We start from the raw sequence: 22,875 nt of genomic DNA, 5'->3' as shown, positions 1-22,875 counted from the left end.
CTCCGCTTTCATATTAGTCAGATCATCCCCCTGATTTCACATATGTAACAATTCAGTACAATACAGCAGAGAGTGCGAAGAATCTAACAGAACAACATAAGAAACCACCAAAATCTATGACCACATCTATGACCGCAGGACCAAAAAGGTCCACACACACCTCTATATGGTTCTGGTATAGAACTCGGCTTCATCTACCTGATGATTCTCTGGGACATTGTGATTTTCCTCTGGACAATCCTGGGAATACAGAGGACAGGGACATCTCTCCTACTGGATCCATCTGTAGGAATCACACAGTGACTAAATCCATGACTACTGTATATATATATCAGACACTTCCCTCAACACTTCTATGCTTATTGATCAGAGCCGAAATGACAATGTTGTGCTTCTCACCAACTGCGCCGCGGTCCCAGTGCTTTGTAAGCCGCAGGCCTATTGTATCGTCCGCGATCGCAGACCTCAGATTTCTATAATCATGCAGATGTCTTCCTCCCCAGAGATGCCAGCACATGCGGCCGTCCTGTCCTGCAGTAACCACAAGCTCATTTCTGGCCTTAATGGGCCAGAGTACACACATGTTTTAGATTGACTGATTGCTCCCATGGTCACCATGGACTATAAGAAGGGACCTGCCCATTCCTTCATTGCCTGAGCGTTGTTGTGTTACCCGTGTTAGTCTTTGCAAATGGTCCCTTAATGTTTTCCAGTTCCCAGTTTTCCTGTTCATGCTACCTGTATCCCGTGCTACCTTGTTCCTGTGCCGTAGAAAGTTGGAGTCGTGTTGTGTCGTATACTACGCCTGCTGTATTTCGCCACGCCTGGTGTCTTCCTGCTGCCAAGGTCCCATCAGAGCTTGCCATCGCTGTCTGTATTGCCACAGGTACCCTTATTCAAACAATTGACTTTGCCTTGGTATCCCGTTTGGCCAGCTGCTATCCCGCTACGGCAGGACGGCCCAGTGGGTTCACACCCATCATGACAGTAAGCTCAGGCGATGGACCCGCTGGTCAACCCAAGACCATGACGACGTCACAAGTGATGTGAGCGGATATGCTAGACCTCCGGTCTCGATAGGACCAACTCCTCCAGGCGTTGAACATTATTGCACATCGGCTGGATGTGCAAGCTGCAGTTTCCCCAGCACCTGCTCCTATAGCCTCTGCTGTTCCTCCTACTACACCTCCGGGAAGTACCGACCGGCCGACTACATGCCAACAGTTGTGGAATGGAATTCTGGAGAGGTTCTTCAGTGGGGTCAAAGTGCCTCAACCGCTGCCTGGGGCACATCCATCTGGCCCAGCCTCCCCAGCCTCAGTCATTGGCAGGATTGCCTTCTCACTATTCAGTTTGCGGATGTTTTTAGCAAGAAGGAGGCGGAGACGCTGCCCCCACACCGGGTGTATGGTTGCCCAATTTAACTGGTTCCTGACACATCCCTTCCCCGTGGAAGGGTATACCCTCTCTCCTTGCCAGTCAGTCTATGTCCGCCTATATTAAGTAGAATTTGGAGAGGGGCTTCATACGAAAATCCTTCTCCCCGGCCGGGTTCTTCTTTATCAAAAAGGACGGATCTCTTCGACCCTGCATCGACTACCGGGGTCTCAACCAGATCAAAATAGATATCCATTGCCACTGATTTCTGAGCTTTTTGACCGCATACGAGGAGCCAAGATTTTTTCTAAACTAGACCTGCGTGGGGCTTACAACCTAGTCCGGATTCGCCATGGTGACGAATGGAAGATGGCATTTAACACCCGAGACGGGCACTATGAATACCTTGTCATGGCCTTCGGTCTGTGTAACGCTCCCATGGTCTTCCAAGAATTTGTTAATGACATCTTCCGTGACCTCCTCTATGTCTGTGTTGTGGTCTATCTTGACATCTTACATTTTTATCCAGACCCGACGACTCATCAGAGACATGTCCGTCAAGTTTTGCTGAGATCAACGGAGAATCGCCTGTATGCCAAGTTGGAGAAGTGCGTGTTTGAGAGAAATGCTCTACCCTTCCAGGTCTATATCATCTCGGATAAAGGCCTCAAGATCCTGAGAAGGTAAAAGCCGTCCTGGAATGACCACATCCTCAAGGCTTAAGGTCCATACAGCGTTTCCTGGGATTCGCCAATTTCTACCTGCAGTTTATCCCAAACTTCTCACTGGCAGCTCCCATCTCCACCCTCACCAAAAAAGGCATGAACGCCAAGGTGTGGACTCCAGTAGCGGAATCCGCATTTAATAGCCTGAAGAGTGCCTTCGCGTCAGCCTCTACCTTCCATCATCCTGATGTATCTCTACAGTTTTGTTACTCTAAACTTTCTCTTCTGCAGAGCGCAACTACTCGATTGGGGATCGGGAGTTACTGGCCATCAAATTGGCCCTGGTGGAGTGGAGACATCGACTAGAGGGTGCAGTACATCCCATCCTGATATTTACTGACCACAAGAACCTCACCTATCTCCAGACGGCCCAACGACTGAAGCCCCGTCAAGCAAGTGGTCGCTGTTCTTTGCCAGGTTCCAGTTTGAGCTCCAGTATCGCCCTGCCGATAAGAATGTGAGGGCCTATGCCTTGTCCAGGTCATTCGAGATAGAGGACAACATGGAGTCTCCACAAAACATCATTGATCCGTCCTGCATTATCTCTGTCAATCCTTTGCAAGTAAGAGACAACCCTCCGGGGAGGACTTTTGAGAGCTTGGCAGACAGAAGAATCCTTCGATGGGGACACAGTTCTAGAGTGGCGGGTCACGTGGGTGTCCGTAAAACCCGAGACCTGATTGCCAGTCATTTCTGGTGGCCCACGCTGCCCAAAGACATCATGGACTTTGTCTCGTCCTGCACGGTGCGCGCGGCTAACAAGGTTGCTCACTCCAAGCCTGCTCCAGCCGCTGCCTGTGCCCAATGCTCCCTGGCAGCATATATCAATGGACTTTGTTACGGACCTGCCTCCCTCTACTGGATGCAGTGCGGTCAGGGTGGTTGTGGACCGATTCTCGAAGATGGCTCATTTCGTTCCGCTGACCGGTATACCTTCTGCCTTTCGACTGGCCGACGTCTTCATCCAACACATCTTCCGCCTGCATGGCTTACCTCTGCATATCGTGTCGGATCGGGGGCTTCAGTTCACCTCGAAATTTTGGAGAACCCTCTGCAAACTCCTTGATGTAAACTTGAACTTTTCCTCAGCCTACGATGCCCAGTCCAATGGCCAAGTCGACAGGATCAAACCAAATCATGGAGAACTATCTACGACACTTCATCTCCAGGCAGCATGATGACTGGGTGCAGCTTCTTCCTTGGGCCGAGTTCTCCTATAACGACCACACAAGTGAGTCTACCGCTTCTACACCGTTCTTTAATGTCTACAGTCAACATCCACGAATTCCTCTCCCTGTGTCAGCTACGTTTCAGGTGTCTACAGCTGACTCTGCATTCAGGGACTTCCTAAAAATCTGTCAGCAAAACTGATCCTTTAGGCCTCATTTACACGAACGTATTATACGCGCGTGCGACGCGCGTGCTTTGCACGCATGTCGTACGCACCTATATTAGTCAATGGGGCAGTTTAGACGATGCGTGAATTGCGCTCATTGCGTGTGCGCAGAAAAAAACTCACGACATGTTCTATAATCGTGCGTTTTTCGCGCACTCACGCACCCATTGAAGTCAATGGGTGCGTGAAAACCACGCATGCCGCACGGAAGCACTTCCGTGCGAACTGCGTGATTCGCGCAAGAGCTGTCAAACTCCTGAATGTAAACAGAAAAGCACCACGTGCTTTTCTGTTTACAAACATCCAAACGGAGTGTCAAATTCGAGATGAGCGCACCGAACTTCACCGGGTTCGGCCAAACTCGTTTTGACCGAAACCGGTAAAAAATGTTCGGGTACGCGACGTCAGGAGACAGTCACTGTCCACGGTGCTGAAAGCGTTAAACTGGTTCAGCACCATGGACAGTGACTTCCGCTCCGAAAATCCATGAACCTGTAAAAAAAAAAAAGACGTTCTGACTTACCGATAACTCCGGTCCGACCTCCCGGGATGACAGTTCAGTCAAAGTGACAGCTGCAGCCAATCACAGGCCAAGCACAGGCTGCAGCCAATCACAGGCCAAGCACAGGCTGCAGCCAATCACAGGCTGCAGCGGTCTCATGGACTGCGGCGTCATCCTGGGAGGTGGGGCCGGATGACAAGAGAGGGACGCGTCACCAGGGCAACGGCCGGGAGCCCGGACTGGGGGAAGCAGGAAGTTCTTGGTAAGTATGAAAGTCTTTTTTTATTCACAGGTTGGTGTATATTGTGTTCGGCATTCACTGTCGAGGGTGCTGAAAGAGTTACTGCCGATCAGTTAGCTCTTTCAGCACCTTGGACAGTGACGGGCGTCGACTAGCCTCATCTCTATGATGGCGGCTGCGCGAAAATCACGCAGCCGCGCATCATACACGGATGACACACGGAGCTGCCAAGTGCCTTTTGCGCGCGCAAAACGCAGCGTTTTTTGCGCGCGCAAAACGCACACGCTCGTGTAAATGAGGCCTTACTCTGCTGGCGGTCAGCCGCATGAAGCGAAAGGCAGACACAAGGAGAAGAGAGCCTCCCCAATTTCTTCTGGGTACCAAGGTCTGGCTGTCCTCATGCAATATCCGGCTGAGGGTGTCGTCGTGCAAATTCGATCCCAGGTTCCTCGGACCCTTTGAGATCCTCCAGCGGATCAACCCAGTCCCTTATAAGCTTTGGCTGTCCGATATACTACCCTCAGAATCCCCAACTCCTTTCACGTGTCTCTTCTGAAGCCTGTGGTCCTGAACCGCTACTCTAAGACTCTTAGCCCTGCAGTTGCCCCCAGCGGTTCTGCCGATGTATTTCAGGTAAAGGAGATCTTGGACTTCAAGAGGAAAAGCCTTTTACTTGGTGTATTGGAAGGGGTTTAGTCCAGAAGAGAGGTCCTGGGAGTCAGAGGAGAACCGAAACGTCTTCCCTCATTAAGAAGTTCCTCTCTCATTCTGGCCCCAAGAAGAGGGGGCATACTGTAATGTCCGCGGTCGCAGACTCCTATCATCCTGCAGATGTCTTCCTCCCTAGAGATGCCAGGACATGCGGCCATCCTGTCCTGCAGTGACCACTGGGGTGCGCACTCGATCTAATTCCTGGCCTTAATGGGCCAGAGCACACACGTTTCAGATTGACTGATTGCTCCCATGATCACCCTGGATTAGAAGAAGGGCCCTGCCCCTTCCTTCATTGCCTGAGCTTTGTTGTGTTACCCCTGTTAGACGGCCTTCTACTCCACCATAGTATTCAATTGCATTTGTCTCCTAAGGATGTGAATACACTTGAAATCGCCAGCACACATGGGTCCTATTATTAGAGCCCCGTGCCAACCAAAAGAGTACCAGATTGATGACCAGGAACAATACTCCCTGCTTATATGGGAAGTCAAAATTTACGAGAGGGAACCCACGGTCAGACAAAGTACCTGTAAGGAAAACAACTACTCCAAGATTTCTCTCTACAAGGGATGGAAAACCACTGAGGTGTTGGAGGAAGCGCTATAGTTATATACCTCCAAGTTTAATTTCCCTGGTGCTGTTATGGTGAATGGGGGAAAAAATTATATTTATGAATACATTTACCAGTAATTGGTTTTCTGTGAGTCTATGAGAAGAACTACACTGTCCTCCTCCATATATACACTGATCATCCATAACATTAAAACCACCGACAGGTGAAGTGAAGAACATTGATGATCTCGTGACAATGGCGCCTGACAGAGGCGGGATATTAGACAGGAAGTGAAAAGTCAGTTCATTAAGTTAATGTGTTTGAAACATGGAGAAGTATAAAATTACAAAGGACAAATTGGTCAGAGTATCCCCAAAAACTACCAGTCTTGTGAGGTGTTTCTGGTATGTAAAGGTTCGTACCTACCAAAAGTGCTCCAAAGGACAACCGATGTACCGGCAACAGGGGGATTGGAGGTCAAGACTCAATGTGCGTGAGGAGCTCATCTGGTCCCAACCCACGGAAGGGTTACGTACGACAAATTACTGTAAGGCCTCGCTTACACGAGCGTGATATACGTCCGTGCGACGCGCGTGCTATTCACGCGTGTCGTACGGACCTATATAAAAGTCTATGGGGGAATGCAGACAGTCCGTGAGTTTTGCTCAGCGTGAGTCCGCTGAAAAAAAAACTCACGACAGGTCCTAAATTTGTGCGCTGTTCGCGCATCACGCACCCATTGAAGGCAATGGGTGCGTGAAAATCACGCGCACCACACGGAAGCACTTCCGTGGGATGCGCGTGATTCGCGCAACAGTAGTCAAAAGTATGTTTGCAAACAGAAAACACCACGTGCTTTTCTGTTGACAAACATTCAAACGGAGTGTCATCATGATGGCGGCTGCGCGAAAATCACGCAGCCGCGCATCATACAGGGCTGACACACGGAGCTGTTAAGTGCCTTTTGTGCACGCAAAACGCCGCATTTTTTGCGTGCGCAAAACGCACACGCTCGTGTAAACCAGGCCTAAAAGTCACTGCTGGCTATGATAGTAAGGTGTCTGTACACGCAGAGCATCACAGCTTACTGCGTATGGGCTGTGTAGCCGCAGACCAGTCAGGGCGCCCATGCTGACCCCTGTCCACCACCAAAAGTGGCTACAATAGGCAGCATCAGAACTGGGCAATAAAACGTGACGTGGTCCGATAAATCCTGTTTTCTTTTACATCATGTGGACGGCCGGGTTATGTCACTTACCTGTGGAAGAGATGGCAGCAGGATGCATTATGGGAAGAGAAGCCGGCAGAGGCAGTGTGATGATCTGGGCAATGTTCTGTTGGTCCCGGAATTCATGTAAATGTGACACGTACCACCTACCTAAATATTGTTGCAGACAAGTAACCGTTATGGCAGCGGTATCCCTAACGGCAGTGCCCTCTTTCAGGAGGATAATGCCCCCTGACAAAATGCAAATATTGATCAGGAATGGTTCAAGGAGTTGACTTGGCTCCAAATACCCCAGATCTCAATCCGATCGATTATCTGTGGGATGGTCTGGAGAACAAGTCCGATTCATGGAGCCCGCACCTCACAATTTACAGGACTTGAAAGATCTGCTGCTAACGTCTTGTGCCAGATCTCATGGAGATGTCACATCTCCATGGGTCAGAGCTGTTTTGGCAGCCTGAGGGCGACCTACACAATCTTAGGCAGGTGGTTTTAATGTTATGGCTGATCAGGCTAGACAGAGAGAGACATTTTACATAGTTACATAGTTACATAGTTAGTGGGTTAAACAAGGTCTAAGTCCATCAAGTTTAAACTTTTTAGACTTACAAACCCCAATTCATCCAGAGGAAGACAGAAAATACTTTATAGAGGACTTGTCGGCTCTCCTCACACGTCTATTTTAGTGCATAATTGTATTCCCCGTGAATCAACAATTCTGGAGCATTTTTTCTCAGAACTCTGCACCATGCCGTTCCTGTTATTCCTACTGGAAATGTAAGATTAAATTCAGAAAAGGGTGTCACCATTCCCTTTGGGAAATAGTCGTGTCCCTACACCTTCCGATATTGTCAGCACTGATTGGACATGGTCAGACTATATGGACACGCCCCCAGATGGTAACACACTAGATGCCAAATCATTCATACATTTCTAGGAGGAATAACAGAGGAACAGCACAATAAAAAGTTCTAAGAAAAGGTGATGTATAATTATTAAATTATGGGATATGCAAGTATTTAATTTACACAACGAATCCCAGTAGATCCAGAGGAAGGTAAAAAACAATCTTTACACGACAAAGACCCAATTCTACATAAAGTAGAAAATACCTCCCTGCCCCGGCTGACAATCGAACAGATCCCTATTCTACATTTCTACCACTAACCCTGTGTATTGTGTCTTACAAAGAAGATATTCAACCCTTTGTTATATCTGGACATGATTGTCATGTCTGCTGTTCCCACATCAGTCGCAGATCAGTCGCTGGTTATATAAGACTATGTTCACACATGGAAAAATGGTGGCAGAAATTTCTGTGATTGTCCAACTCATCTGATTGTGGTTAGTAAAAATTCATGTACCTGTTGCAGAAAGAACAACATTCAGTTATATAGAAACTTCTACTACAAATCTGTGACCATTCTCTAGTGCAGCACTGCAGCAAAGCAAGGAGCGTGTGATCTGAGATCAGGAATCACATGTCTGTGTATACTGGACATGATGAAATTAACACTTCAACAAAAAAATTAATAATATATAAATTATATATCTATATCTCACCTTGTGATGTGCGCGGCCGATAGTTCCCCATCATGACCTCCTCGTACAGATCCTTGTGTCCTTCTAGATACTCCCACTCCTCCATGGAGAAATAGACCGCGACATCCTGACACCTTATAGGAACCTGACACACACAATGATACAGTCATCACCCAGACACCTCCAGTGCTGTTACTGTAGAATTTCCCAGCATTCCCAGCAGTGTCACCTCTCCAGTCAGCAGCTCAGTCATCTTGTAGATAAGTTCTAAGATCTTCTTCTCATGTATCCGGGAGTGAGGGGGAGGCTCTGTGATGGGGCTCTGACTACTGCTCCATCCTCCTGACTCATGGATGATGGGAGTCGTACAGTCACCCGATGTCTTCTTCACCATTGTGTACTCCTGTGTATGGAGAGAGAGACACAGAGAGCTGAACACAGTATTCCCCCCTCAGTAGAAAGAGGTAGATTGTGACCCCGTTGTATAGAGCTCTAGTGACCCTACATCTGTAATACTGGAGACCTCACCTACAAAAAGACATTGAGAAAATAGAACGAGGCCAAAAGTAAAAAGGAAATAATATTGAGGGCATCTAGCTGGACCATGTGCTCTCCTCCTGCCGTCATCTTCTATGTTTCTATATAGTCATCCTGATCCTCCTGGTTCCTTGTCATTCTCATTACTCTACAACATTACTATTGCTGCATTGGTGACATGACACATAAGTGACCATATTGGTGGCTGATCTTCAGCTTCGTGACGTCACTTGGAAGGTCTGGACGCTGTTATACAGGACACTGGATTCTTCCTATTACTTCCTATTATGTATTGTCTCTTCCCTATGTGTGACTTGTTCTATAATGTAGAAAAGTTTACCTCTCCGCTCAACAGGTAGATGATCTCCAAGGTGAAGTCTAATATTCTTCTGCTCATCTCATTCCTGTCCTTGTCCATCCTTGGTGGGTCATTCAGGAGAAGGAACGTTGTGGAGGAGAAGATGAGAAAACTGGAGGATCTGGTACTGCAGACGTCTTTATGAAGAAAGGAGAAGATGGAAATCATACAGGGGACAACATCATGTGTGACATACAGAACCTCACTTATTGATCATTCAGAGAAATATTTTCTCAGAGCCGTCACCACATGGATTAACCCCTTCCCGACATTCGCCGTATATATACGGCGCACGTTGGATGGGGGAAAACGAGCAAATGTGTCGGTTGTGTGTTGCAGCTAACACTTCAGGGTAACAAAAGGGATCTCAAAAGCGAACGCGGCATTTAAATTACTAGAAACAGGGGGTGGCCCCCTGTTACGTTCCAATGGCCCCCCACGCGACGCGATCAGGGGGCACCGTTGGATAGCATGGCAGCCTGAGGGCTTGATGAAGGTCCCCAGGTCCGCTATCATATCGTGCAAGAGATCCAACGATCGTTGGTTATAGTCTCCTAGGGGGACGAGTAAAAAAAAAAAAAAAAAAAAGTGAAAAACAGTAAAATAAAAAAAAAAGCCCCTTTTCCCATTTTCCCTCAAGCACAATGTAACAAAAAAACAAAACAAATTAACATAACTGGTATCAACGCGTCCGTAAAAGCCTGGACTATTACAATATATCATTATTTAGTCCGCACAGTGAACGCTGTAAAAAATTTAAACCATCAGAATTGCTATTTTTTGGTCACTTTATCAACAGCAAAAATCAGAAAAAAAAATATAGCTCGCACAGCAAAAAAAAAAAAAAAAAAGCCCTCATATCGCTCAGTCAACAGAAAAAACGTATGGCTCTCAGAATGTGGTGACAAAACTCGAATTTTATTTTTAACAATCAATTTTTTATTCTTGTAAAAGTAGCAAAACATAATAAAAACCTAAATAAATTTGGTATCGCTGTAATCGTATTGACGCGCAGAAGAAAGTTAACATGCCGTTTTTACCACACGCTGAACACGTAACGACTAAACTCCCCAAAAGATTAAGGAATCGCTATTTTTTTCCTATTCCATCTCACAAATAGTTTTTTTCCAGTTTCCCACTTGATTATACGGCAATTTTGATGGAAAAATAAAAGAGTTATGGCTTTTGGAAGGGGCGACGAAAGTTAAAATCCGAAAATTGGCTGCGGCGGGAAAGGGTTAAAAGGGTATTCCCAACACGAACATTTCTTCCCAGGATATGGCAGAAACGTCGGATAGATGCGGCTCCACCTCTGGCCGTGCTCTGCTGTTTCTGGAACTCCTATACAAGTCAATGAAGAGAGTCGTGCACATGTGTGGTCACCTCTCCATTCATTCTTCAACTGGATGTAGTCATCACCTCACCAGGCGGGTCGGGGGACCCCCGTTTTCCACATAGAGATGGGACCCCATATATCAGACACTTGCAACATATCTCTCAGGTGAGAAGAGTAAAATGAAGACATTCCCCCCCCCCCCCCAGGCGATGAAGACCTGACTCCTGACAACCTGACACATGGCGGATACTGGGGAGACTTTGCTGACATCTCACAAGACGTGGTGCACACTATGCAGCCAGTGTTTGATATAAACTGTGAGGTTCTGCAGCAGCTGAGGTCACATTATATATAAAGGAAACATGCAGTGTGATTTCTTATCATCATGTTATAGCGCAGGTGGAGCGGAGCAGAGTGATACATTGTTTTGTGGGATAAGATTCTGTATAAACTTGTATTTTACTAATTTAACCCCTTCCTGCACAGAACATTTACCACTCAGGAGTTGTTCACAGGCTATAGGGAAGTCCGGACACCTGCTGCAAAGGCTGGAGATCTGAGAGAACTACGATTATAACCGTTTCACCTCTTCGATGCTGCGGTCAATAGTGACTGAGGCATCTAAGTGTTTGGGGGGGGGGGGGCTCCTCTGTAAGTTCATCCTCGCCTCGAGGTTGTGGACTAATGATGAGTTGTCAATTTCAATTGTGTAGAGAGGAAAAAATAACTTCACCTTACATAATGTTTTATTATGGATTTTTTTTAAACTATAAATAATTGTTATCACCCCAAAAATAATGTCCGGACTTATGAATTACGATGTTTTACGACTTCTTTCAGCGTGAAGTTTAAGGAGTTTAGAAACATTATTGTAAAGTGTCTTCCCATTTGCGGTCAGGACTGGATGACATTATTCGGGATGGTGTAAGAATTATTGCAGAGAGACCCCAACACGAGGACAACGTCTCCCCCGAGTTTATGTGAGAGTGAAATACGGAGTCAGACTTGTCTCACCACTGAAGGTTATTTCCACCGTGGTCATAAAAAGCCGATCCTGGAATTATAACAAAGCTACAAATAGTTCTTCGTCTTGTACAGATAACGGGGTCACTAGTAAGACAGATATAGATTATAACACATCACGTCATTTATCTCATCCGCTCTATACCAATGTCAGGTTCAATATGTCGGTTGTACAACATTAATGGTGCGAATACATAAACCTCTTCTAGACCGTACCAAGAAAGTCGCCAGTAATCCATCAGTCATGTCCAAACACGGCCATCCCCATGACAACACTGAATGTCATGGTGCGGGAGAGAAGTATGGGGAAGGTTTACAGAATGGGCGATTTTACCAAAAAAACTAATCTAGATTATTTTCAACCCTATAGACGATTTTCGATTTTAATCTCGATTTTATTATTTTTAGGAGTAATTAACCCCTTAGTGACCAGCCTATTTTTTGCCTTCATTACCAAGCTAGTTTTTACGTTTTTAAACCGTCTCATTCAATGAGATATAACTTTTTTATTTTTGCGTCGACATAGCTGTGTAAGATCTTGTTTTTTGCGGGACAAGTTGCATTTTTTAATAGCACCATTTTGGGTTACATATAATTTATTAACGTTTATTAATATTTTTTAAGGGGGGATGAAAAATCAACAGCAATTTCGCCACTCTTTTTTGTGTCCTAAATTTACACCGTTTACCGTATCGTATAAATAACACAATAACTTTATTCAGCGGGTTGTTACGATTGCAACGATACCAAATTTATATACAATCGAAGAAAGGAACTGCAGCACTCAAGTTAATCTAAACTTGAGTTATTATAGTGCAAAATTTATTCCTACAGGTAATAAGTATAAACGACTCAAATTAAACCCCACATGGCTTACACCTTCTGTGAAAGGGGCAATACATGACAAAAAAAGGGCATTTAAAAAATACAAATCTGAGGGTACAGCTGCAGCCTTTGTAAAATATAAAGAGCTTAATAAAATCTGTAAAAATGTAATAAAATTAGCAAAAATACAAAATGAAAGGCAGGTGGCCAAGGATAGTAAAACAAATCCTAAAAAATTCTTCAAGCATATAAATGCAAAAAAGCCCAGGTCTGAACATGTAGGACCCCTAGATAATGGTAATGGGGAGCTGATCACAGGGGATCAAGAGAAGGCAGAGTTACTAAATGGGTTCTTTAGCTCTGTATATACAACTGAAGAAGGAGAAGCTGATGTAGCCGGTGCCAGTGCTGTTAATATATCAGTTGATATACTGAATTGGATGAATGTAGAGATGGTCCAAGCTAAATTAAATAAAATAAATGTGCACAAGGCTCCGGGACCAGATGGGTTACACCCTAGAATTCTTAAAGAGCTTAGTTCAGTTATTTCTGTCCCCCTTTTCATAATATTCAGAGAATCTCTAGTGACTGGTATAGTGCCAAGGGACTGGCGCAGGGCAAATGTGGTGCCTATTTTCAAAAAGGGCTCTAGGTCTTCCCCGGGTAATTATAGACCAGTAAGCTTAACATCCATCGTGGGGAAAATGTTTGAGGGGCTATTGGAGGGACTATATACAGGATTATGTGACAATAAATAGCATTATAAGTGACAGCCAGCACGGTTTTACTAAGGACAGAAGTTGTCAAACTAACCTAATCTGTTTTTATGAAGAGGTGAGCAGAAGTCTAGACAGAGGGGCCGCTGTGGATTTAGTGTTTTTGGACTTTGCAAAGGCATTTGACACTGTCCCCCATAGACGCCTAATGGGTAAATTAAGGACTATAGGTTTAGAAAATATAGTTTGTAATTGGATTGAGAATTGGCTCAAGGACCGTATCCAGAGGGTTGTGGTCAATGATTCCTTCTCTGAATGGTCCCCGGTTATAAGTGGTGTACCCCAGGGTTCAGTGCTGGGACCACTATTATTCAACTTATTTATTAATGATATAGAGGATGGGATTAATAGCACTATTTCTATTTTTGCAGATGACACCAAGCTATGTAATATAGTTCAGACTATGGAAGATGTTCATGAATTACAGGCAGATTTAAACAAACTAAGTGTTTGGGCGTCCACTTGGCAAATGAAGTTTAATGTAGATAAATGTAAAGTTATGCATCTTGGTACCAACAACCTGCATGCATCATATGTCCTAGGGGGCGCTACACTGGCGGATTCACTTGTTGAGAAGGATCTGGGTGTACTTGTAAATCATAAACTCAATAACAGCATGCAGTGTCAATCAGCTGCTTCAAAGGCCAGCAGGATATTGTCGTGTATTAAAAGAGGCATGGACTCGCGGGACAGGGATGTAATATTACCACTTTACAAAGCATTAGTGAGGCCTCATCTAGAATATGCAGTTCAGTTCTGGGCTCCAGTTCATAGAAAGGATGCCCTGGAGTTGGAAAAAATACAAAGAAGAGCAACGAAGCTAATAAGGGGCATGGAGAATTTAAGTTATGAGGAAAGATTGAAAGAATTAAACCTATTTAGCCTTGAAAAAAGACGACTAAGGGGGGGACATGATTAACTTATATAAATATATTAATGGCTCATACAAAAAATATGGTGAAATCCTGTTCCTTGTAAAACCCCCTCAAAAAACAAGGGGGCACTCCCTCCGTCTGGAGAAAAAAAGGTTCAAGTTGCAGAGGCGACAAGGCTTCTTTACAGTGAGAACTGTGAATTTATGGAATAGCCTACCGCAGGAGCCGTCACAGCAGGGACAGTAGATGGCTTTAAAAAAGGCTTAGATAATTTCCTAGAACAAAAAAATATTAGCTCCTATGTGTAGAAATTTTTCCTTCCCTTTTCCCTTCCCTTGGTTGAACTTGATGGACATGTGTCTTTTTTCAGCCGTACTAACTATGTAACTATGTAACTATGTAACTAAGTGTATTTGATTTATTCACCAATCATAAAAACACTTGCAACGTTTCAACTCATGAATGGGTCTTTATCAAACGCACCAAATGTATCGTTTTCTTATGTTTTACTACTTTTACACAGTAAAAACCCTTTTTTTTTTTCAAAATGATTTGTTTTTGTGTCTCCATATTTAAAGAGCCATAACTTTTTATATTTTTGTGTTGATGCAGTTGTATGAGGGCTTTTTTTTGCGGGACAACTTGTATTTTTTATAGGTACCATTTTGGAGTACACGCAACTTTTTGATCACTTTTTATCAGATATTTTTAAGGCAGGTTTCACAGAAAACAGCAATTTTTGCATTGTTTGTTATTTTATTTTTTACGGCGTTCGCCGAGCGGGTTAAATAATGTAATAACTTTATAGTTGGGGTCGTTACGGATGTGGCAAAACCAAATATGTGTAACTTTTTTTTTGGTAGCCCCCCCCTTAACGCCCTGTGACGTACTATTACGTCACGGGCGGTGGACTGTTAACGCGAACTGACGTACTATTACTTCATCACGTTAACAGGGTACTGTGTCTGCAGACACCGTTTTAAAGCAGTGACAGCTTAACGATACCACTGCTTCAAGGCCAGGACCAGAGCTAGCCTCCGATCCGCCGATTAACCCCTTAGATGCAGCCCTCAAAACCGAGCGCTGCATCTATGGTGTTTACAAGCAGATCGGAAATCTGCAATGAAATTGCGGGGTTTCCGATGACTGCTCTGGCAGACCGGAAGCCTAGCAATGGCCTCCTGTCTGCCTAGAACAGACGCCTGCTAGGTCCCGCCCAGAGGCGGGGCCTAAAAGTCTTCCGGCCGCAGTAACAAAATCGTGCAGGCTCAGAAGCTGAGCCGCTGGTGTCAGCTGTATGTTACAGCTGACAACATGTTGTAACGGCAGGGAACGGAGCTAGCTCCGATCTCTGCCATTAACCACTTATATGCCACGATCAAAAGTGATCGCGGCATCTTAGTGGTTTGTAGAGATCGGCATCAACACGACGTGATCGTGACAAAGCCGATCCTTGCTATGGCAACCGGAGGCCTAATAATGGCGCCCTGGTCTGCCACGTACAATAGCCCATTAGGCCCCGCCCACAGACGGGACCTAATAGGCTTGCTGTCAGAGAATGAATGACAGATCTAATGCATTGCACTACGTGGGTAGTGCAATGCATTAGAGTAAAGATCAGAGGTGCAGGCCCTCAAGTCATTTAGTGGGACAACAAACAAAAGTTGAAAAAAGTTGAATAGAAGTGTAAAAACAAAAGTTTCAAGTTAATAAAAACAAACACTGACTTTTTTCCTATAATAAGCCTTTTATTATAGGAAAAAAAATAAATATATATATATATATATATATATATATATATATATATATATATTTGGTATCACCGTGTCTGTAACGACCCAATCTATAAAACTGTAATGTTATTTTTCCCGCACGGTGAACACCGCAAAAAAAACAATCAATGCCATGATCATAATGTCCCATATACCCCAAAACAGTACCAATAAAAACTACAACCCGTCCCGCAATAAACAAGCAAAATAAAAAAGTTCTGGCTTTCCGAATATGGCGACACAAAATGTGCAGAGTGTCCAAAGCGAATAAGATCGGGCACCATTTATCAGTGCGAAACTGGCCACATATCTCTGAAATATTATTTATTTACCGAATTATTATACCCCCTTATTAAACCTTGATGTTCTCAGCAGATTACATATGCCCCCACATTTGTTTTACTATTTGACCTCGGAGACCTGCAATTGTGGTCCAATGCTGTGAAAATCACCAAAATAGACCTCAAATGCGCATGTTGCTCTTCACTTCTGAGCTCTGTCAAATGTCCAGGCAAATGTTAAATGCCTTGAGTGGTGTAGTTTCCAAAATGGGGTCACTTCTTGGGGGCTTCTACTGTACTCTGGTACCTTAGGGTTTTGCAAATGCAACATGGCGCCCAGAAACCAATCCAGCAAAATCTGCATGCCAAATAGCGCTCCTGCCTTTCTGAGCCCTGCCGTTTGTCCAAACAGCAGTTTATGACCACATGTGGGGTATTTCCGTACTCTGGAGAAATTGCTTTACAAATGTTGGGGTGCTTTTTCTCCTTTTATCCCTGAGTAAATAAAAATATTCAACTTTTTAGTGAAAAAAATGTTGATATTAATTTTTACGGCCTAATTCCAATAAATTCTGCAAAAGAAAGATTCCTTAAGGGGTGTAGTTTCCCAAAAGGGGTCACTTTCGGGGATTTCCTACTATTTTAGTCCTGCAGGCACTTTGCAAACGTGACATGTCACCCGAAAACCATTTGAGCTCCAAATGGTGATCCTTCCCTTTTGACCCCTGCCGTGTGTCCAAACAGCAGTTTATGACCACTTATGGGGTATTGCCGTAATCGAGATTGGTTTTCAAATGTTGGGGTGCTTTTTCTCCTTTATGCCTTGTAAAAATTGAAAATTTCAACTTTTTATTAGAAAAAAATTGGATTTTCATTTTCCCAGCCTAATTCCACTAAAGTCAGCAGAAAACCTGTGGGGTCAAAATGCTCACTATACACCTCGATAAATTCCTTGAAGGGTGTAGTTTCCCAAATAGGGTCACTTTTGGGGGGGGGGGTTTCCACTGATTTCATCCCTCAGGAACTTTGCTAATGCGACATGGCACCCAAAAAATCATTGCAGCAAAGCTTGAGCTCAAAAAGCCAAATGGTGCTCCTTCCTTTCTAAATCGCTGCCGTGTGTCCAAACAGCAGTTTATCACCACATATGGGGTATTTCCGTAATCGGGGAAAATTGCTTTTCAAATGTTGGGTAGTTTTTTTCTCCTTTATGCCTTGTAAAAATTAAAAATTTCTACGATATATTCGAAATAATGTATATTTTAATTTTCACGGCTTCATTCCACTAAATTCAGTAAAAACACTGTAGGGTCTAAATGTTCACTATACCCCTTGATAAATTCCTTGAGGGGTGTAGTTTGCGAAATGGTGTATTTTTGGGGTGTTTTCACTGTTTTGGTATCACAAGACCTCTTCCAACCGGGTATGGTGCAAAAATATATTAGAGTAAAAAGAAGGCCCCAAAATCCTCTAGGTGCTCCTTTGCTTCGGAGGTCTGTATTTCAGCGAATTGGCACACTAGGGCCACATGTGGGATATTTCTAAATACTGCAGAATGTGGGCAATAAATATTAAGCTGCGTTTCTCTGGTAAAACCTTCTGTGTTACAGAAAAAAAGGATTAAAGATGTAAAAAAAATTAAATTTGTACATTTCATCCCTACTTTGCGGCAATTTTTGTGAAACGCCGAAAGGGTTAATAAACTTCCTAAATGCTGTTCTAAATACTTTGAGGGGTTCAGTTTTAAAAATGGGGGTGATTTATGGGGATTTGCATTGTATGGGCACCACAAAACCACTACACAACTGAACTCATCCCTGTAAAAACAGTCTTTTGACATTTTCTTGAAATTGTGAGAAATTTCTGCTAAAGTTCTAAGCCTAAGGATGTTCAAAAAATGATGCCAATCTAAAGTAGACATATGGGAAATGTTAATTAGGATTTAATTTGTGCGATATTACGATCTCTCTGAGGGTATGTTCACACGCAGTGACCAAAAACGTCTGAAAATACGGAGCTGTTTTCAGGGGAAAACAGCTCCTGATTTTCAGACGTTTTTGTAGCAACTCGCGTTTTTCGCTGCGTATTTTACAGACGTTATTGGAGCAGTTTTTCAATGGAGTCAATGAAAAACCGCTCCAAAAACATCCCAAGAAGTGACATGCACTTCTTTTTCGCGGGCGTCTTTTTACGCGCCGTATTTTGACAGCGACGAGTACAATTACACCCCGTGGGAACAGAACACCGTAAAACCCATTGAAAGCAATGGGCAGATGTTTGTTGGCGTAATGAAGCCGTTTTTTCAGGCGTAATTCGAGGCGTAAAACGCCCGAATTACGTCTAAAAACACGGCATGTGAACATACCCTTACAAGCAGATACATTTAAATTTAGAAAAATGCACATTTTTGGTGTTTATCACAATAGAATACAGAATGTATAAACAAAATATTACCACCAACTTAAAGTATAATGTGTCACGAGAAAACAATCTCAGAATCGCTTAGATAGATATAAGCATTCCAGAGTTATTAGCACAAAGTGACACGTCAGGTTTTAAAAATGGGGCTTTGTCCTGAACGTGCCAACTAGTCCATGTCCTTAAGGGGTTAATAATAAAGCATTTTGTAAGGGGAAAAAAGTGGATTTTTGATTTTTTTTTTCACTTTGTATTTTTATTTATTTAATATAAAATTTATTAAACGTATTTTTCGTTTTTTACTAGTCCCATTAGGAAACTTCACTATGCGATCATCCGATCGCTTTTATAATACACTGCAATACTTCTGTATTGCAGCGTATTCCTACCGGTCCGTGTAAAACGGACAGCTATCTGTTAGGCCATGCTTCTGGCATGGCCTAGCAGGCATTAACTACAGGCAGACCTGGGGGCCTTTATAGGCCCCTGGCTGCCATAGAAGACATAGGGACCTTTTGATCTTATCACGGGGTGCTGGTGGGATGAGAGAGGGAGCTCCCTCCCTCCAATACCACTCAGATGAGACGATCGCTATTGTGCGCCGCATCTGCGGGGTTAAACAGGTGAGATGGATACTTAATTCTATATCGCCTGTTCGAGCAGGTCCGCTCCCAGCCCTCAGTTACCAGAGGTAGCTGGGGGCAGGGAGATTTAACTGCTCATCTCGGCGTTTATTCCTATGCAGCACCGTAAAAAGGCAATGGCTTTGAATAAAGCCCGAAAGTTGCCACCGTAATAACACTAATGGGCGGTCACTAACGGGTTAAGGAATTACAGTGCATGCATTTCCCTTATCTAAAAAATACCAAGACACAAAACTTTTACATTAGGGAATTGCAGCCACATCTATTCTATAATATACACCGATTATCAGGATTGTCTCTCTCACACATAGTACCAGGGACAATCCTGATAATCAGTGTATATTATATAAGTGATCACACATAGCACCAGGGACAATCCTGATAATCAGTATATATTATATAAGTGATCACACATAGTACCAGGGACAATCCTGATAATCAGTGTATATTATATAAGTGATCACACATAGCACCAGAGACAATCCTGATAATCAGTATATATTATATAAGTGATCACACATAGCACCAGGGACAATCCTGATAATCAGTGTATATTATATAAGTGATCACACATAGCACCAGGGACCATCCTGATAATCAGTGTATATTATAGAAGTGATCACACATAGCACCAGGGACAATCCTGATAATCAGTATATATTATATAAGTGATCACACATAGCACCAGAGACAATCCTGATAATCAGTATATATTATATAAGTGATCACACATAGCACCAGGGACAATCCTGATAATCAGTATATATTATATAAGTGAACACACATAGCACCAGGGACAATCCTGATAATCAGTATATATTATATAAGTGATCACACATAGCACCAGGGACAATCCTGATAATCAGTATATATTATATAAGTGATCACACATAGCACCAGAGACAATCCTGATAATCAGTATATATTATATAAGTGATCACACATAGCACCAGGGACAATCCTGATAATCAGTGTATATTATATAAGTGATAACACATAGCACCAGGGACAATCCTGATAATCAGTATATATTATATAAGTGATCACACATAGCACCAGGGACAATCCTGATAATCAGTGTATATTATATAAGTGATCACACATAGCACCAGAGACAATCCTGATAATCAGTGTATATTATATAAGTGATCACACATAGCACCAGAGACCATCCTGATAATCAGTGTATATTATATAAGTGATCACACATAGCACCAGGTACAATCCTGATAATCAGTATATATTATATAAGTGATCACACATAGCACCAGGGACAATCCTGATAATCAGTGTATATTATATAAGTGATCACACATAGCACCAGGGACAATCCTGATAATCAGTATATATTATATAAGTGATCACACATAGCACCAGGGACAATCCTGATAATCAGTATATATTATATAAGTGATCACACATAGCACCAGGGACAATCCTGATAATCAGTATATATTATATAAGTGATCACACATAGCACCAGGGACAATCCTGATAATCAGTGTATATTATATAAGTGATCACACATAGCACCAGGGACAATCCTGATAATCAGTGTATATTATATAAGTGATCACACATAGCACCAGAGACAATCCTGATAATCAGTATATATTATATAAGTGATAACACATAGCACCAGGGACAATCCTGATAATCAGTATATATTATATAAGTGATCACACATAGCACCAGGTACAATCCTGATAATCAGTATATATTATATAAGTGATCACACATAGCACCAGGGACAATCCTGATAATCAGTGTATATTATATAAGTGATCACATATAGCACCAGGGACCATCCTGATAATCAGTATATTATATAAGTGATCACACATAGCACCAGGAACAATCCTGATAATCAGTGTATATTATATAAGTGATCACACATAGCACCAGGGACAATCCTGATAATCAGTGTATATTATATAAGTGATCACACATAGCACCAGGGACAATCCTGATAATCAGTATATATTATATAAGTGATCACACATAGCACCAGGGACAATCCTGATAATCAGTATATATAAGTGATCACACACAGCACCAGGGACAATCCTGATAATCAGTGTATATTATATAAGTGATCACACATAGCACCAGGGACAATCCTGATAATCAGTGTATATTATATAAGTGATCACACATAGCACCAGGGACAATCCTGATAATCAGTGTATATTATATAAGTGATCACACATAGCACCAGGGACAATCCTGATAATCAGTGTATATTATATAAGTGATCACACATATCACCAGGGACAATCCTGATAATCAGTGTATATTATATAAGTGATCACACATAGTACCAGGGACAATCCTGATAATCAGTGTATATTATATAAGTGATCACACATAGCACCAGGGACAATCCTGATAATCAGTGTATATTATATAAGTGATCACACATAGCACCAGGGACAATCCTGATAATCAGTGTATATTATATAAGTGATCACACATAGCACGTAAGGGACAATCCTGATAATCAGTATATATTATATAAGTGATCACACATAGAACCAGGGACAATCCTGATAATCAGTATATATTATATAAGTGATCACACATAGAACCAGGGACAATCCTGATAATCAGTATATATTATATAAATAATCACACATAGCACCAGGGACAATCCTGATAATCAGTATATATTATATAAGTGATCACACATAGTACCAGGGACAATCCTGATAATCAGTGTATATTATATAAGTGATCACACATAGCACCAGGGACAATCCTGATAATCAGTGTATATTATATAAGTGATCACACATAGTACCAGGGACAATCCTGATAATCAGTGTATATTATATAAGTGATCACACATAGCACCAGGGACAATCCTGATAATCAGTGTATATTATATAAGTGATCACACATAGCACCAGGGACAATCCTGATAATCAGTGTATATTATATAAGTGATCACACATAGCACCAGGGACAATCCTGATAATCAGTGTATATTATATAAGTGATCACACATAGCACCAGGGACAATCCTGATAATCAGTATATATTATATAAGTGATCACACATAGCACCAGGGACAGTCCTGATAATCAGTATATATTATATAAGTGATCACACATAGCACTTAAGGGACAATCCTGATAATCAGTATATATTATATAAGTGATCACACATAGAACCAGGGACAATCCTGATAATCAGTATATATTATATAAGTGATCACACATAGCACCAGGGACAATCCTGATAATCAGTGTATATTATATAAGTGATCACACAGAGCACCAGGGACAATCCTGATAATCAGTATATATTATATAAGTGATCACACATAGCACCAGGGACAATCCTGATAATCAGTATATAATATATAAGTGATCACACATAGCACCAGGGACAATCCTGATAATCAGTGTATATTATATAAGTGATCACACATAGCACCAGGGACAATCCTGATAATCAGTGTATATTATATAAGTGATCACACATAGCACCAGGGACAATCCTGATAATCAGTATATAATATATAAGTGATCACACATAGCACCAGGGACAATCCTGATAATCAGTATATATTATATAAGTGATCACACATAGCACCGGGGACAATCCTGATAATCAGTGTATATTATATAAGTGATCACACATAGCACCAGGGACAATCCTGATAATCAGTATATATTATATAAGTGATCACACATAGCACCAGGGACAATCCTGATAATCAGTATATATTATATAAGTGATCACACATA

The 22,875-nt window shown here is 42.6% G+C and overlaps 1 protein-coding gene across 1 annotated transcript in view; it reads right to left on the bottom strand.

Annotated features, from left to right (window-relative positions):
* The window catches only part of LOC142673169 (uncharacterized), a 99,639-nt gene that overhangs the window by 2,690 nt on the left and 74,074 nt on the right, over positions 1 to 22,875 (bottom strand). The window contains exons 4-6 of the mRNA XM_075847180.1: positions 9,156 to 9,310; positions 8,508 to 8,681; positions 8,300 to 8,423 (exon numbers count right to left, since the gene is read on the bottom strand). Of these exons, the coding sequence (XP_075703295.1) occupies positions 8,300 to 8,423; positions 8,508 to 8,681; positions 9,156 to 9,310 (453 nt within the window). The remainder of the gene's footprint in view (positions 1 to 8,299; positions 8,424 to 8,507; positions 8,682 to 9,155; positions 9,311 to 22,875) is intronic.

Source organism: Rhinoderma darwinii, assembly GCF_050947455.1.
Source record: "Rhinoderma darwinii isolate aRhiDar2 chromosome 1 unlocalized genomic scaffold, aRhiDar2.hap1 SUPER_1_unloc_4, whole genome shotgun sequence".
NCBI lineage: Eukaryota > Metazoa > Chordata > Amphibia > Anura > Rhinodermatidae > Rhinoderma > Rhinoderma darwinii.
Note: the sequence above shows the minus strand (reverse complement) of the source record. Positions and strands in the feature narration are given on the sequence as shown.